This window comes from Pseudochaenichthys georgianus, chromosome 12 (genome assembly GCF_902827115.2).
Source record: "Pseudochaenichthys georgianus chromosome 12, fPseGeo1.2, whole genome shotgun sequence".
In the NCBI taxonomy this organism is placed as follows: domain Eukaryota; kingdom Metazoa; phylum Chordata; class Actinopteri; order Perciformes; family Channichthyidae; genus Pseudochaenichthys; species Pseudochaenichthys georgianus.
The window spans coordinates 4,370,191-4,388,702 of record NC_047514.1 but is presented as its reverse complement, the minus strand read 5'-3'; the positions used below and the strand labels follow the sequence as shown (position 1 = coordinate 4,388,702).

The following is an 18,512-nucleotide window of genomic DNA, read 5'->3' as shown; positions in this document are numbered from 1 at the left end:
AAATGCCTTTGTCTGAATGTCTTTCATTTTTGTAAAGCACCTTGAATTGCCTGGTGCTGAAAGGTGCTATATAAATAAACTTGCTTTGCCTTGCCTTGCCTTGCCTTGCCTTGCCTTGCCTTGCATTGCATTCTTTCTATTGGCCAGCGCTGTATTTTATAGAGTATAAAGTTGCATTATGGAAAAAGTATCGACAGAGTTTTTGATTAAGTTTGACCCCTACTTAGGTGTTTAAATATGTTTGGGGATGTCGGTTCTGCACTTCCCATCTTGCTTTGTGGAATGCAAACAGAAGTGTATTCCATGTAGTGATTCTGATAAACAACAGAATAAGGATTGGAAATGTGCAAAATGCAGAAAAAGCTTTGGGTCTGTAATCATAACAGAGAATTTGGTGAAATTAAAAGGATGTATTTTTTCTAATGGAAGAAATTGAAAATGAAGTTTCGAATTGAACTCACTTGGTGACTTTGAATATCCTGAGCAGTCGCAGCGCTCTCAACACGCTGATACCGAACGATGCTCCGGGTTTAATCATGTCCCAGATCACCTCGCAAATACTTCCCACGATCACCTAGACAACAGAGCAAACAATAAAGTGTTCACGTGCTGTTATTGCGTTAAATATCTACTTTTGAGTCATAGCGAATAGTAACTTACCCCAAAATCAAAGCAATTAAAGGAGGAATGAAAATAATTCCTCACTCCGAGGCCGTACATCTTCAAGGACATCTCAGTCAGGAACAAACCCAGGAACACAAACTCTGCTGCGTCTGTTTCCAAGAGGCACAGAGGAAACTGTTCATAGCCCACCAGCATCAATAAGTGTGGCAGTATAAGTGTGTATGTGTGTGCGTGACTTACAGAGGGCACTGGTGAGCCACTCGGGCTGGTCGTAGTGGACGATGGCCACGCACAGAGTGTTCAGGCCCACCAGACACAGCACGATCCAGTAGAATCTCGGAGCCTTCACCATGCGCCGGATGAAGAAGCGCATCCTCTTCTCTTTGCGCCGGAAGTAGGTGGAGCTGTCCATCTGACCGCTGCTCTTCACGCTGGCCCGACCAAACGGAGAGCCAGGAGGAGCTGGAGGGAGAGGAAATGTGTAGTGTCACCGTTGCACAGCTTTCACACTGAATCACTGTGTGCGTTTTGTATTATTCCTGTTACTGTAATTAGCAGCATCAGCCAACACATCTGAAACTTGTTGCAGTCTATTTTCAATACAGACATTTTTCACTGTACTGGATTTGTTCACAACTAATTAATATTCACACGCCGCTGTTCATGCCATTGGGAGTCATCCATGTTAGACCATAACTTTAAAGTAGGACAGGATGGAAATACTAAAGTCAAGTACAAGCATGTGAAAATTGTATATATTTAAGAACAGTGCTTGATTAAATGTACATATTTACTTTCCACCACTCCCGGATCCTCCAAATGTAGATGTTAAATCTATCGTACACAAACAGACTACGTGGCTTTTCACCTGTTGGTGTGCACAGTTTGGGCAACAACTGTGCTACTTTGCAATTATGCTGTAGGAACTTAGAGCAGGTGGTTTAAAAGACAGAAGCGTAATAAGATAGTGATGTGTTGAGTAGAGATCCGTTTCATTTCATACCTGCTAACAAGCACTGAAAGATGTCTGTGGCCAAAACTCTAACTTATAAAAGTACCAACACCTCCCCAAGGGAACCAAAAGCAAAGCGTAAAATCACCAATTTCTCTTGCAGCTGCTCATTAAAAAATGTGCACCTTATATATGTGTACCGTGGAGAAGGACTGCAGGCATCGTGTGCGAAAAGACAGGAGACAAAATGTGACTGTAGCATGTCTCTATTCCCTCGGCACTTAATTTAAAACGGAAAACAATCTTATGTTGACAGGAAAAAAGTATTGAAGGCAACCAAATAGTTTCAATTACCATGCTTCTGCTCATTTCCAACCCACAGACAGGCAATTACATGTTGTCTTTATCCATTAATTTAAAACAAGTATAATTCTATGCTGCAGGTGGTTCTCCTGCCATTTGGATGTAACAGTCTAATTAGAAAAGTTAATTATACTTATTTTCCCTCAAGGTGGTTTGCCTCTGCTGCGGGAGACACAGAATCTGCTTCTGTAATGTCCATTTTTTACGTTTGAGTGAGATATCATAAAATTTTTTTGCTGTTCAAGTACATCTGATAAATGGAGAGCAGAGTCAGGGCTCATTGTAAAGACAGGCTTTTATGGTGGCTTTCATATTGAATGTCATCTTTGAGAACAGACAGCATGTGACGGTGGGAGGTGGGGTGCAGGTGACGGAGGATAAGAAGACTTACGGACGGAGCAGATGTCAGCGAAAGGATCGTCCCCCTCCTCGCCTCCTATCAGGTCGTTTTTACCTTTCTTCGCTTTGCCACGTTTATGGACTGTAAGGAACAAAGGACGGAGAGGAAGGGGGAGATGATCAGATATGAGTCGTAACATATGATATCAGCAAGTAGGTTTAAACACACAAGGAATCTTTAGTGTATAATGGTGCGTACACACAGTCTAAGAAATAAGTTATTTACTTGCACTATTTTATCTGTTTTATTGTGTTGCACTGTTGGAGGAGCCTGTGACCTAAGATTTCCATTGTAATAACTACACTGTAGCTATGACAATGACAATGACAATGAAACAATGACAATGAAAGCCTTGAAACTTGAAGTTGTAAAAAGGGATCAAGTATACAATTATTTCAAGACGTCAATATAACATAAAAAGCAAGCATTTACCAATTGTATTTCAATAGAACAACCTTCCTCCCCTTGCAGGATATATGTGTGTGTGTGTGTGTGTGTGTGTGTGTGTGTGTGTGTGTGTGTGTGTGTGTGTGTGTGTGTGTGTGTGTGTGTGTGTGTGTGTGTGTGTGTGTGTGTGTGTGTGTGTGTGTGTGTGTGTGTGTGTGTGTGTGTGTGTGTGTGTGTGTGTGTGTGTGTGTGTGTGTGTGTGTGTGTGTGTGTGTGTGTGTAAATTAGAGGGGTGAGCTAATTGGAACCTATGAATAGCAGACATCAATCATGTGTTTCATTTGGAGATGTTCTGCCTTCCTGTTTGAAGCCAGCCTTGGAAAGAGAAACCGCCGGCCCAACATGAGAGATCGTCACGTGTCAGTGGAGCGCTGGGCTGAGGCTCAACATCTACAATCCACCATCTCGCTCAACACAAATCTGCTGGGAGGCGAAACCGGTAGAAAAACGATCTGGCTTTGACACTGAACAACACTAAGAAACACGTTTTTTATGGAATCCTTTTAGTTTGTAATTGAGTGCCATAAAACTGGGAAGAATCTGCCAGCGCTGTGAGATAACCTCATCTTGTTTCCAATTACAACTTTCTGGATTGAACCCCCTACCTTTGTGACATCCCAACCTTAGGGCAGCACGACAGCAAAAAGGCAAAGTTTCTGAATATGGGCCGTCGGGATTTGTCCGTGGATTTGATATTCTTAAAGCACCTAGACCTTCTTTATGATAAATAAAACAAAAGACCAGTACATCTCACTCGTTACACTATGAGACATTTAATGCATCTTTAAGGTAGGAAGAATATTTAATTCATGATCAGTGTTTCAAAGTGTTTCTCAAAAATACATTCAAATAGTGTGTGGGATTATAACTCTTTATAGGGAGCTGGATCTGGTTCTCTTTTTCATTTTTCAAGTCATGAAAATAAGTTATTTAGGTAGAAATGATTTGCAGGAAACAACAAGGCCAAAAAAAAAGCCTAAAAGACAATTTGCTCAATTTCTTATCTCTATACACCAGTTGAATGATTGAATAATCTTTCTAATTCAACTGTACTGAGTCAGGCAGCTATGATTGGCACTTTACCCCCATATTCATACCTGTCATTCATTTTGAAGGCCAACTCCTTATTTTCTGCTCGAACAACATCAGAGTGGTTTTCCTCTGGCTGTGGGCGCACACGTTTTAATCCCTGATATAACTAACTGAGAAAATATGGCAGCTAGGTGCTGTCACTTTACTGTGTGTGTGTGTGTGTGTGTGTGTGTGTGTGTGTGTGTGTGTGTGTGTGTGTGTGTGTGTGTGTGTGTGTGTGTGTGTGTGTGTGTGTGTGTGTGTGTGTGTGTGTGTGTGTGTGTGTGTGTGTTGGAGAGCGTGGCATAGTGAATTTACTTTAACAAATCCAATCAGACTTAAGCTGTAAATCCCACTAATTAACCCTTACCTTCACACCAGGCTGATGGACTGACATCATCAGGAGAGCGAGGGAGAGCGGTAATTGAATAACAGTGTGCTCTCTTTCAAAGGAAGGCAACAAGAGTACAGAGTGGAAACCATGGCAACCACTTAAATAATGATGTACGTAAGTGCTGATTATATGATTAACAGTTGGCTGGCATGTCTGCAAACGGCACAATTACACAGTTGTGCATTAGGGGTTAGTGTAGTGGAGGGACAGCCTTTACGCATAGTTTGGTATTAACTATTACAATAACAGGCTGAAAATAAATAGAATAAAGTTTTATAATTGAAGATAATATATATTGGAAGACCATGTGTGCTAAAAATAATAAATGGTTAAATAATTGGGCAAAAAAGGTTTTGCCAGGTGGAAAAAAAACTAAAATAATTGTTGTTGTTGTTGTTGTAATAGTAATTTAAGCCACAAGAGGCCTAAGTGCATCACTACCCTGAGTTCTACAGGAAATATATTTGTTTCAATATATTCAAATTAGATATTTTATCCTCACAGAATTTTCCATTTTCCAAATATTCTTAAAAAACAAAAACATTTAAGTAAAACAATTCAGTCAATTCAATCAGGCTGAGAGAACTGACCACCAGAGTGGTTTTGTTCTCACTTGCTTCTCAGGGTTTCCATACAGTCAAATATGCCTGAAGTTGACTTAAATATCCACTTCACAAAAGGGAACCAGATCACAATCTTTACGGAGGATTGATGGAAAGCAAAACGATACTGTAATACATCTAGAAATGATGTATCATGATAAAGCAGGCAGCAGTTACTCAGCCTTCTTTATACCTGGAAGGTTTTGCTTCCTCTTGTACCACGCACCGTCCAGTGGGGACTTCTCCTCTGCTATCTCATCCTCCTCCTCCAGCAACACCTCCTCTGCAGCGAGGGAGAGAAATGAGAGAGAGGGACTTTCTATCAATTTGTCATGTTTTTCTAACACAACAAACACATAGGAGCCAGCTCTCCCGCTGTTTCAGAGATGAGTCTGACCTGCTTTGCAGATCCACTCCAAATACCCGGTGAGCTCTCGCTCGATCTGCTGCTGCCGGCGGAGCTTCAGGAACTCCTGCCTCTTCTCCACACGCTCCCTCTCTTTGGCAAACTCTCTGTGGAAAATAATAGTTAATAGTTACAATAACTAAAAAGCATGTGAAACATCTGATAGAGCAGTGGTTCTCAACTGGTCAGGCCTCGGGACCCACTTTTTACTTTGTCAATAAATCGCGACCCACCATTTTGAACCACTCAAATCTATTCAACAAAAAATCGTGCTGTAATATATATATATTTGCTTTTCAGCATACAATATTAATTAAAGTGAAGTACAGTGCATATATCCCGTATATCCCTTCACAGAACCGAAGTATGCTTTTAAAAAGGTTTAATGCGATGATAGAATCAAAGCTGAACTGTATAACATAAAAGGCAGACATGCTGAAAACACCAAAAGGGGGTCTGGGGGGATTCTCCCCCGGGAGATTTTTAGAGATACTATTATATAAACTACGCATTCTGGTACAGTGAGAAGAAAATAAATACATCTATTTCTACCCGACATATTAATAATATGTTCTGCCATTGTTTGTTTTTCACGGACCTTAAAAATAAAAGCTTGAAAAACCAACACATTTTTTTTTTTTCTTCACTCACACATCCACTCGAAACGGGTCCGGGACCCACTTTTGGGTCGGGACCCACCAGTTGAGAACCACTGTGATAGAGGAACATCTGTATTTGTATACATTTACAATGGGATCTTGGGAATTACAAAACCAACAAATGTGTTTTTATTGGTATAAAGGAAGTAGAAGTTGAAGAGTTCATCCGAAGGAATATGAACTGGGCAGTTCAGGCGACAGCAGGGCAGCTGTTAAAGGCAAGAAAGAGGCAGGAAAGGGCCGTCGGCGAAGCTGGAGCGAGTAGATATTTATGTAACTTATAGGATGTGAGAGGGCAGAGGAAGAGCAGTGAAGTGTGATGATGTGACATGACAGATCAGAGAGGCATCACATGTTGCTCTTAAAGACAGCATACAATACTGTATGGTGATATGTTCAGGGATGTCAATTAAAAGATATGTTTGGATAAAACAAGAAAAATGAAATGTAAATTGGAGGGATAAATATTGTGTGTTTCCAGCCCATGGAGACTAGGATTGGGTTCTTTCTCAGCCTTTTGCTTCACTCTACCAACAAGTTAAAAAAATGACGCCTGTCGTTTTTTCAATATCTTGCCATTGGTCAAACAAATTAATCAAAATGTTCTTGGCTGAGGTAATAAACCAATTAATTACAGTGAAAGTAAAGTGGATGGATGAAAGACAGCATAAAAGATTAACAAAACATCAGAGAAACTGGAAATCCGGACAAGTATTTTCCATTAACTATTTCCATGAGAAAATGAATGGACAATGGCCACTTTGATTCTGGCTGAATAGGGATTTTCACAGAGTTTTTTCTAACATTTTAAACTTTGTTTCAAATCTGTTTCATTAATATGCTTTTATGCTTTTTGGAAAATACATTTTTAACAGAATTACTAATGAAAGATGGTGGATGGTAACTGATCAAGCATGGGAGAATAAAGCAAATCTTATCTTGTGGTACTGTTGTTGAGTAATTACAGGAAAGCTTTAGTTTTTGCGACCATGCACGTGTTTGCTTTCATCGCAATGTTGGAGGCAGAGAAGGAGCCATGGGTCACAGAAGGTGAGGGAAGGCTCTTAGTACGCTGCCACAAACACAAAGAGACGGACAGATGTCAGATCCATCAGCAGCTCAGAGCAGAGGATGATTAAAGCCACAGAGCGAGGCCTTTAATGATGAGAGGAGGACAGGGACAGATGATGAGATGACAGAAAGTAAAAAGGAGAAGCGCTAGATGATGTGAAGAAGTGATTCATCTGCTGGTTATCTCGATTCAGCTTCAATTTGTTATTTTCTTACAAGCCACGACATGTTCGTCTTCTTCATTGTAGTTAACTGACAGCAGGGATACTGTCTTGAATCCCTATCGTATGATTGGATAGCAAACTCCTCCTCATGTATGGAATGCAAGCAGGTAGCTGAAGCCAAAACAAAAGTGCCCTAAGATGCATTTTTTATCTTTCTATCTAATCTATCTATCCTTGGATAAAAACACTTTTTAGCAAATACTTGAATTTATAATTTTAAAGAATAAAAGTTCCCTCAAAATATATCCCCATTTACTCAAAACTTGGCTTAGAAAATGTTCCTGAAATTAATAAAATAAAATTGGAAAGGAAGTACAAATAAATTGCTGATTGTTAACGTATTTCAACTTAGTGATAACAATAACTAATTTAAAATACATAGAATTATCACGAGACAAATTCCATCATTTCCTTTTGAAAAATAATAATACAATTCAAGTTCTCTCCAATCTTGAATCAGTCATTAGGTTTAATTGGGTTTCCATGTAGTGTGAGCAGACCGGGTGTGTTTCTGTTCAGAGGGAGCTTACCCAGACAGGACACCGAGCACCAGGTTGAGCATGAAGAAGGAGCCGATGATGATGAGGGGGATGAAGTACAGCCAGTTCCAGGTGTTCCCCAACACGTCATTGGTCTGGAAACACAAAAACAACACAGAAAGAAATAAGAAAATAGCTATTTGAAAAGTCACCAACCCAAATAAATGATTGTCGTAGACTTCCTTTCTATCCTTTTTAATGTGTTCGTAAGAAATTGCAAGTAATTGTTTGGTTTTGATGGAAACAGTCTGAGCTGACAGTGTTTGAATGTGTCCCTTAATACTTTCCTATTTCTCATCTACAGCTGTGAATACCAGTGTGTTTTCGACCTGGCTGAATGAGAAAAAACGTACTTTCTTCAAACATTTTTGACATATTTTTAATTTGAAAAAAAAAAGCAATTAAAAGTGTCTCCATCATCTCTGTACGCTTCAAACCAGCAAAAGACGTCTGCTATCACGGAAAAACCACAGTTTCATTTACCACAACAGAAACATCCATTCCTATAAATTGTCCCTCAGGCAATCAGGTGTGATGAGGAAGTCATGGCTCAGGGCTCAGGGTTTGTTAAATGACTTACACACACAGCTAAAAACACAAATACCTAGTTATTTAGTTTTATAAAGTATTAAAGTATTCTGAGGATATACATTTTCTATGTATCCTAAATGTCCTTAAATATATCTTCCTAAAGCTGAAGAAGGTGATTCATTCAATAATAACATTTATTAAATAATATTCTCTATTCACGGGGTCTCATGTTTAGCTATTTAGTTATTTAGAAAAGGATAAAAACAAAAATAAAGTGTGTTTTTGTTTTGTAAATGTCTCAAATAGTCACAGAGTCTGATTGTTAGGCATATGATATTTTTCCTTGAGGAGTTAGAAGACAGCAAAACGAGCTATACAGAAGTGGAAATATAAAACATACAATAATCAGGTTGCTCTGTTTAAGTGAACAAACGTTTGCTTCCAAGTTAGCCAGTTGTCTTTATGTGTCGATATGTCCATGCTGTGTTTCCAGCTTGTTGTCAAAGTTGCCAAACAATCCATCACAGCGATTACAAATGAGTTACCCAGAGCACTTTGCTGATTGGTTGGATGTACCGATTGTGTACTGCTGCACAGACTGAGAAGCCGGCCTGATATTTATGCTTGTTTCTCCCGGGGGGTTGTGGGAGTCAGCGCCCTCTGTGTCTGAGCGCCCCCCCACACAGCGCCTGTTAGCGGGGGACAGCCTGCAGAGCGATGGGCTGTGTGAGGCACGGTGACATTCTGCAGACGCCAGTGTCGGAGCGCTGCCACGCACTGCCTGTAATTGTGATGGGAGGTTCAGGGCGGCTGAATCAGCAGACTGCAGATCTATATAATGCGCCCGAGGATGTGGGATGAACATACAGTACACACACGTACAGTATACAGCGGCACGCCCTGCGTCTCAGCCGTCAGAGGAGAAGCAGCCCACACACCAGGATAAATGGCTGCCATAAGCTTTACTCTGTTGCTCTTCATCCATTATTTTTCAAGTCTAACATCTCGTCGTGTCTTTCTCTGCTTCTCTCCCTCTTGCTCCGAACATTTTGTTAAATTATCTTGGTATGAATTTTACATGAGCATCCTCTCATCTCCCGCTGTCTCCCTTGATTCAGTTCGATTCAACGAAGCATGAAGAAATGGTTTGGAAAATATGCTCTCGTTTCCAAAGGGACATGAGAAGATCTATATAATCTCATCTCACATCTCTGCATTAAGTACAATGCTGCAGTCAAGATGTAGTTCTCTTATATTAGCATAACAAGGGGGCAACACGTGTTCTGGCCCTGCCTGATGTTCAAAATGATGTACTAACCCTTACATGAATATGTTGTTAGAACATACATGAACAGGTTTTAGGGCGACAGCTGCAGTGACTTGGGGACTGCCCATTATTACAAAACCCAAATAGTCGCAAAAATAGACTTTCTCCCTGTAACAGGACAGGAGCATATGGCTGATTATTATGCAGAATGTAATAACGGGCTGTGCAACAAATGAGCTTTGAGTTACTTTTGTGGATTAAAAAAGCCGCTGGAAAAGATTTGTTGAAACAGTAACCCTAACGTTTCTTTCAGCACAGTGAAGTCGGCATTACAGCCTGCAGTTTTACTTTTTAGTTCATTCCCATTGCTTTCATCAGTGGCACCTGTGGAAAAGCTGCTAGCTAGCTGTTAGCGCTAAGTTCCCTGAGCAGTTGGTGGAGACTAAGGCCGTTTCTCAATCTCGAGGATTCTGGTCGTTTCTCAATCTCGAGGATTCTGGCTTCCAAGCCAATATTTCAAGGATGCTACGTCATCGAGTGCCGCCGAAGGACTGTTCCAATCACCAGCATACTTGGAATTCCATCGAGGCCGTGTCCTTGATTTGGCGGAAATTTCGAGGCTGCACATCGTTCTTATTATACATCCATGCTGCACATGGGTAGACTTCGCGTCCTTAAAATCCCCACAATGCTTTGCGCACGGACCAATTTCAAAAACCCTTGCGGAGAATGGCTGAACCGACGCAGCACACATTTACATGTAAGTAGTATGTAGGGGCGTAGAACATGTGTTGGTAAGTATGTTACTTTGTTACATTTGTATGTTATTACCAAAAATGTGTTCCGTGAAAGTAAAGCAAGTTCATGATTAGATAGACATCGTGAGGTATTTATTTTCGGTACAGTTTATGTTGAAACCGTTAGAGAGTGGCACACTTGTTAGCCTGTTCTATTCTTCTTCGTTTTCCGGAGCCGTGGCTTGGAAGCATACTTACTTCGTTTCTGAAGGAAGTGACTTGGAAGTACGCGACTACCAAGCCAGCGTCCTCGAGATTGAGAAACGGCCTAAATCAGAGCTAAAAGAGGTGCCGCAGTGGGTTGTGTGAGGTGTTGGGATCAGGGGTCACAGGTTCAAACCCCACTGCAGTCAGCATGTCGTTGTGTCCCTGAGACACTTCACCCCAAATTGCTCCTGTGGGGATTGTCCACAGTATTGAGTATGTAAGTCGCTTTGGATAAAAGCGTCTAACAAGTAACATGTACTGTAATGTAAAAAGAAGAGTGATATTGTTTTTCATTTCTAACCAGAGTTCGGTATTTGTTTGCAGAAGCAGCAGATACACTATTTCTTTACTCACTGGGGAACTCTGGATGCCTGTTGTGGAGGCAATTAAGTAGAAATGCACTCTGTTGCGTCAGCTCTCCATTGTCAGCTGGAGAGGAGGGAAGACTCCTCTCTCCTGGTGAAGCGCCCTTAATTCTTCAGCTGACTGCTCAGGCAGGCGAGTTCAGTTGAGCTTGTGCAAATGGTTTTCAGATTCAGAAACAGGGAAAGGTCTCCGCGGTGGTCTCACAGTTGCTGGTTTGCTCAGATGTAAGGTAGAAGAAGCGTTAACAGAGATGGGGTCGTTACTAAAAAAAAGTAATACATTACATATTACTTAAAAAAAATATATATATATTACACTACTTCGTTACTCTCTACATAAAGTAATTCGTTACTTTACTCGTTACTTTACTCGCAGGGCCGGCCCGCCCCTCCCTGCAGGCAGATCACGCAGACTGCTAAAGTTTCAAATGTTCTCTTTAGTTAAGTTTCCATTGTCGCATAAGACTGATCCAGATCCTGAATGTTTTCCTATCTGACCATGGCTGTCCTCTGTCTCCTGCTATCTGTATATTTTGCGCAGTCTATCTCTGCTCACGCTGTTGCGTCGGCGTGTTCTCCTGCGTGTTGGCCATGTGTTGCACTGGAACCAGACACCGCAAAGACTTCAGCCGAGCACGTACGAACTGCGCATGCGTAAGTGGCAATAACTCTCCTTACCAGCAGGCGGCGGTAGTGTGTATTCGTCATTCAAAACAGGCAACAACCGGAAAACAGAGAAGAAGAACAGACTACGTGTTTGATATAAATGAACAACAGCTATGTGCGTTAGCTTCACCTTAGCATGTGTTCTTTGCAGGTGTTTGTTGAGGTTTGATTATGACTGATTTTAGAAAGTAACGAAGTAACGCGTGTCGGGGCAATGTTAGTAACTGTAGTGTGATGACTGAATTATAAAAGTAGCGCGTTACACTACTCCGTTACCGAAAAAGTAATATTATTACAGTAACGCGTTACTTTGTTACTTTGTTACTTTGTTACTTTGTAACGCGTTACACCCAACTCTGAGCGTTAACTAGTAAAGCAGGACAAACCTGAGGTTGTATACCCATTGGTTAGGACATTAAAGAGTGTTTTGGGTAGCAAAGAGAAGATTTAGGAATCTCACTGTTGTGAAACAAGTGGAAAAAAGCACCAATGTATATATTTTCTGAGGAGAGAAGAGAATAGCAGAGACCACCTGTACCGTGGCCCCTGGGCAGCATGGAAGGAAATCCATCACTTCAATTTATCATATGGCACTTCTGGATGGAGGGTGTGATCCAACATGCTATACAACAAACAGCCTCTGGCACCGTCAGGCAAACACATCTGTGGTTCCCTCTACATGCAATCCATTATGATATAAGATGTTTGCATACTTGAGTCCTGTTTCCTGCAAACTCTCCATTTTGCAGCAGGTTTGTCTTCCTTATTTGGATTACATTTTTAGAATCAGCAACCTTAGAATCTGTTTTTGAAATAATAATGAACGTGGCCCTTTGCTCAACTGATTAATGGGTGTATTACGATACATTACAGAAAAAGTGCTTCCCGAGGTAGCCGAGGTGAGAGTCAAGAACGAAAGGACAGAATAAACGTTTCCTGTTTTTACTCTTATGCTTAATGCCTTTTTTACATAATGCAACATATTGAAGGATGGAGTTATATTGTATGTTTCACAGATTGCAAATAAAGATCTGGTCTCCAAATACTGCTGGTTTCCATATGACAATCCCCCCAGCTCTGCTTCAGACCCCACCTTTAATGAGATTAAGCCATACTGTGAAGAGCAGGAGAACAGATACAGGACACATAATGGTTATAGTCATTTAGAACAATTACCAAACTGCTAATGCAACATTTAGCCTTTAGCTCTGATGACCTTAAATGTTGTTCAAGAATAATGTGATGAGACAAGAAAGCAAATACAAAATTAAAATGTTGTTATGATTATTTATAATAAGTGAAAGGTCTATTTGTTATGCACTGATCCGATACTGTTATTATTTGTAATTGGGCTGACACGTACTAGTATAGCTGTATTGGGAATGCCATCATGCAATGCAGTATGTCTTAAGCTAAGGAGGCTAACACAAATATGTCAGTAGGTATTTCAACTTCATAATAACTGTAAAGCCAAAGTGTTGATGTGTGGCAGGAGCAATGCAAACATATACTAAAATACTACTTAAAGATACCCTATTATACTCCCCCCCTGCCTGAAATGCTTTCATTGGACTCCTTTGTTGACATAGTGGCATCACTACTTAGCAGCGCTTCTATTGACTATTGGCATGTATTAAGGGGTGCGACATATCTAAGCAGTTGACCAATCACAACAGAGCCGGCCAGCTAACCAATCAGAGCAGACTGGGCTCTGGTTTCAGACGGAGGGTGAAAAGAGGTGCTGCAGCACAGGCAGTATGAGAACAATAAAGAGCTTTCTGAACATTAAAGCATGGAGACATGTCCCAGTAGAGGCACACAATATAAATATGACCTGCAAATGAGCACAAAGGGGCCTCTTTAATGAAGCATCATTCTAAAGAATACAAATAGTTTAACTCTTCCTACTCTTGTAGATATTTAAAGACAAACTTTAGTGATTTCTATCCACTGAGCTTAATGTGTGTGAGTTCACTTGACATCGTTATTCCACCTCTGTTATTCCCATGAGTCATCGCTGGCCGACTGCTCTCGAAGATCAGTGAGGAAAAAAGAAAATGCTGCCACATAATCTGGAGTCATACATCATGCATACGTGGTTTTACAGTGAACTCCCACTCTCGGCTTACAGTTCCACACACACACACACACACACACACACACACACACACACACACACACACACACACACACACACACACACACACACACACACACACACACACACACACACACACACAGTGTTTATCAATGTCGAGTAAAGCTGCTCCAGAGCCACCATTTCAAGCATCCTACGTCATCGAGTGCCGCCGAAGGACTGTTCCAATGTCCAGCATACTTGGAATTCTACCGAGCCCGGCGTACTTCGTTTGGAGAAATGTTGAGGTTGCACATGTGTAGACTCCGCGGTGGGTCTACACATCCCCACAATGCTTTGCGCACTGACCAATTTCCCCAAATCCGTGGCGGACAATGTAAAGCGGGGCCTCTCATATGACGCACACTTGCTCGCCTGTTCCACTCTTTGTTTTCCGAATGCCAGGAAGTATTCTTGCCTAGCTCTGAAGCAAGACGCTCAGAAGACATGTGCTACCAAGCAAGCGTACTCGACATTGAGAAACACCCACAGTGCAGCTCCATACGGTCCTGAAACATTCACAACTTCAGAGGAATAGCTCCACAACAGAGAGCAAAAGGTCTTCAGCAAGCAGAAGAATATATCAACCAGTTTGACTCAAACTTGAGACTCTTATCACACTCAGACGTACACTCTATTGATGGTGAATTAATTAGCTGGAGGCTAATGTTGGTGATATTTAATTTAATAGGTTGACTTCAAAAGGCTGACCTCTTAAATGTGGACACAAAGTCCCTTTCATTTCAAAGTACTCAACAAGTATGAATCGCACATGTTTTCAAACTAGTGGTGCACGATAATTATCGGGCCGATATTAGGAATTATGACGTCATCCCGACAAACCCGATAAAAGTATTAATAGCCCCGATAATATACAATATATTTTTGGGGTAAAAAAAAAGAAATAAGTCCTGCGGTGTGGGTGGGTTGGGATTAGGGGCGCTTGTTTTTCACTCGGCTCCTCCCAGTACTGTGGTATAGTGGTTTAGGAAGAGGGGAGTTTTTCACAAATCCAGCGCTCCCTAACTCATGTCTGGCTGTGACGTAAATGGTGTGCGGCCGTGAAGCCAGGACAGTAAACAAACATGTCGTCGGTAGTATGGGACTATTTCAAAGTTTCAGAGTTAGATGGTTCGCTTGCTATTTGTATTAACACATGCAATGCAGAAGTTCCACGAGGAGGGAAAAAGGCAACGAGCTTCCAACCTGATTAGTCACCTGAAACATCGCCATCGCTACGATGGTGTGTTGCCGGAGACGACCCCAGGGCAGGGTTTCCGCTAGGATTTTTTCTCGCCGGTCAAATGTCCGGGCAGAATTCATTTTACCGGACTAATTTGAAACTTACCGGTCATATTTCAATAATAATAATAATAATAATAATAGTTGTGTAGCAGAGTTTCCGTTAGCATGTAATTACCGGACTATGAGCAGATATGCTTCAGTTTAAAACTCAGTTCACGGGGCTCATTTTTATATTGCTTCAGTTTATAATCGTAACAGATCGAAAAATTCAGATTCATTTTTCAATAAATGATTCCACAAACAACAAACAACATAATTATTACATTCAAACAAACTACTTGTAGTAGATAACGTACATTATTCAGAAGTTTACATCAACTTTGAATAATAACACGGGAGAAACGGATCCTCTCTTTTCCCCTCTCTCTCTCCTGACAGCAGTCAGCTCCTGCAGCTCGCTAAACAGAGGGCGGGGCTTCAGGTGATTATGCAGAGCTGCGTGTCTCGGTCAGACTCAGCAGCTGATCTGATCTCTCTCTCGCTCCGGTTACACTTCACTCGCGTTTATGTCCATATCGATCAGATCCAGCTCTCCTGATCGGCCTTTATAGAGAGCACCGATCAAACTATTAAGAGTGAATATCGGCCGATAATGACCGGCGGCCGATCGATCGGAGCCTCCCTAATTATTACCAGACATTTTGACCGTCAGGTTTTGAATTTACCGGTTTTTTATAAATTTTACCAGCTAAAAACCGGTAATTACCGGCTAACGGAAACCCTGCCCCAGGGCTAAAACGATCTCTAACTTCATTTTGCTCAATACTAGTCTTTTTTTACCACCAGGTGTGCAAAAACTAGAGGTACATTTAATATATATATTATATTATTATCGGTTATCGGTATCGGTCTTGAGAAGCAGGAAGTTATCGGTATCGGTTTCAAAAAACCAATATCGTGCATCCCTAATTCAAACCAATGAGTTTTAAAGTGAGATGGTATTTGAGGAAATTATTCTCACGCTCCAAAGCCGACATAGTGAGAGAAAAGCGTTGACAGTTTTATATTTCGTCAATTCTGAGCTTATTATTCAGACAAGTGTTAAACATTATTTGATTCAGGGTAACCCATTTACCTATACCCTTTATTTGTGTTGCATTATAACGCGACAACCTGCATTACCTTTATGCAAGTGTAACATATCTGACGTGGAAAAAGAAAACATTGAATGAAACTTGTGATTTGTTGGCGAGGGAACTCTTGTTTTTGTTCGTTTTGGATCCTCCCGTGAAGTTTGCTGCTAAAATACATATTCTGAGTTAAAGGCGAGTATTGTATATTGTCTACAGAGGTTAGAGGATTTTCAAACAGCCAGACTGAATGTTCACATGGTATCTAACTGTCTGCTCCTTTTTCACAAGGATTTGACAAGCACAAGACAGTCACCATGACAAGGTCAAGGTGCACCTGCCTCTGTGGCTCACAGCTGTAATGAAGTGAGAAGAGAACGTGCCTGTGACCCCTTTCATCTCACACACACACACTAGACCAGGGGTCACCAACCTTTTTCAGGGTGAGGGCTACTTTCAAAAAATAAAACAAGTCGTGAGCTACTTTTACTCCTCTTTTTTTTGTTTTTTGCAGTGTATATATTTAGCACATTTTAACATTATTATATGCTGACTTTTAACCTGTGTGTGCTGTTTGGGTCTGTGGGACCCGTTTTCAGTGTTTACTAAAAGAAAATGTATGCAATTTAATTATTTGAACCTACTTTATTTTGGGGTGGACGGGCCTCACCTCCTCTAGGGAGGTCCGGACCTCTCCTCCTCTAGGGGGTTCCGGGGGCATGCTCCCCCGGGAAGATTTTTTTTTTAAATGTTGAAGTGAAATGCATCAATCTGGTGCACTTTGAGCACAACATGAATTTATGGATACAGCTCTCAACACTCAGATGAAAGGGAGCTGTATACTTTTCAATAATCCAAACATCTTTAGAATATGATCACAACCAATAACAAATCATTTAAACTTGTTTATTCTTATCTTATGTTACCTAGTTAGCATTCTTTCTTTTTATTTATGCATATTTTACTAATCACTCCCCTTTTACTGTACTATAGTACACATTGGAATGATTTCTTACTTTATATTAAATAGATAAAGGTGTGCTCTCTCGCGCTCTCTCTCTCTCTCTCCCTCCCTAGCTCTCTCTCTCGCTCACAGAGGCTGTGTGCTCCTCCGTGGCGATGACGGCCTGCGTTCAAAAATAATAATAAACATATTTGTAAAGTGGGGGGACAAACGGGATAGCCCCACCTAGTGTCAGCAGAAAGTTTAAAATAATGATTACAACAAAATGCAAAAAATAAATTAAAAAATATATAAATATATTTTAAGATCATGTTTAATCATCTGATTCGTCTGTACATTGCTGTTTTAGTATGTGTTCTTCTAATTAGTGTATACAGCAGGGGTTGGCAACAGGCGGACCGCAGTCCGGATGCGGACCCCGACGCCGACATATACGGACCCGGAGCTATAATCAATACATTAATAGGGGATTTTTCGGCGCCTCCCGCTTTTTTAACGTTGATTTGGGTGACTTGTGTAATTCGTGGAGAACCGAAGAGTTTTCGTTTTGGGGGTGGGGGGAGGGAGTCAGCCCGACAGACGGACAACTTCTCACTTCAAAAAAGAAGAAGAAATCTAGACCGCAAAAATAATTAAACAAGCGAGTACCTGTTTTTCCTGGCCACGGACAGGTTCATGGACACAACACGAGCGTAACGTGTCTTCACGTGGTATATGTCTCGTCTGAAAGGAGTGCTGACAGAGAGCACCGGAACGCCGCTCCAGCCCTTAAAATATTGCAATACCCATAAGCAGAGCTCCCATAAGGAGCCGTACACATGCCGCAGTGTTTGCGTGGCTGTGTCTTTAGTTGTAAGCACAGTGGCGATCTGTTGTTATTAGCATCTGGTTAGCTAGCTATGCTAACGAATTTAAAGAGCTTTTCTACAACCAGGTGGAAGAGAGCTCTCTCCTGAGAGCCTCAAATAACCTCAGCTCAGTGAGGTTAAGGCACACCTTGATATGATCAATATAGTTATTAATGAGACTAAATGAAAAACAGGTATAAAATACTATATGACAGCAACAAAAAAGATGTTAAAAATAACAAGAATAGAGTTTAAAAGGGGAGTGATTTGTAAAATATCCAAAAAGGAAAATATGCTACAGTTCTGTTTCATATGGGTGTTGAGAGATGTCTCCATAGATCTCTCAGTGTTGCTCTCAAAGTGTACCAGATTGATGCTTTTAACTTCAATATTTAAACATTACACATATCCACAGTATTTAAGTAATGTTAATTGACAATAAATATTGTTGTTTTTTAATTGTACTTTCTTTATTTGATTGGCAGTCAGTTGTTGATTACATACAGACGTTGATAAAGCTACAGGTCACTTCAATATATATCACACTAATTCATGAAGCAACTTAGACATGTTGATGTTCCGGACCTTTGCATGGGGAGATTT

At 40.9% G+C, this 18,512-nt stretch overlaps 1 protein-coding gene across 1 annotated transcript in view; it reads right to left on the bottom strand.

Moving 5' to 3' along the window:
• cacna1bb (calcium channel, voltage-dependent, N type, alpha 1B subunit, b) overlaps window positions 1-18,512 on the bottom strand; it is a 210,901-nt gene that overhangs the window by 84,977 nt on the left and 107,412 nt on the right. The window contains exons 6-12 of the mRNA XM_071204950.1: window positions 7,744-7,847; window positions 5,251-5,366; window positions 5,047-5,136; window positions 2,331-2,420; window positions 865-1,086; window positions 661-773; window positions 462-574 (exon numbers count right to left, since the gene is read on the bottom strand). Coding sequence (XP_071061051.1) covers window positions 462-574; window positions 661-773; window positions 865-1,086; window positions 2,331-2,420; window positions 5,047-5,136; window positions 5,251-5,366; window positions 7,744-7,847 — 848 coding nt within the window. The remainder of the gene's footprint in view (window positions 1-461; window positions 575-660; window positions 774-864; window positions 1,087-2,330; window positions 2,421-5,046; window positions 5,137-5,250; window positions 5,367-7,743; window positions 7,848-18,512) is intronic.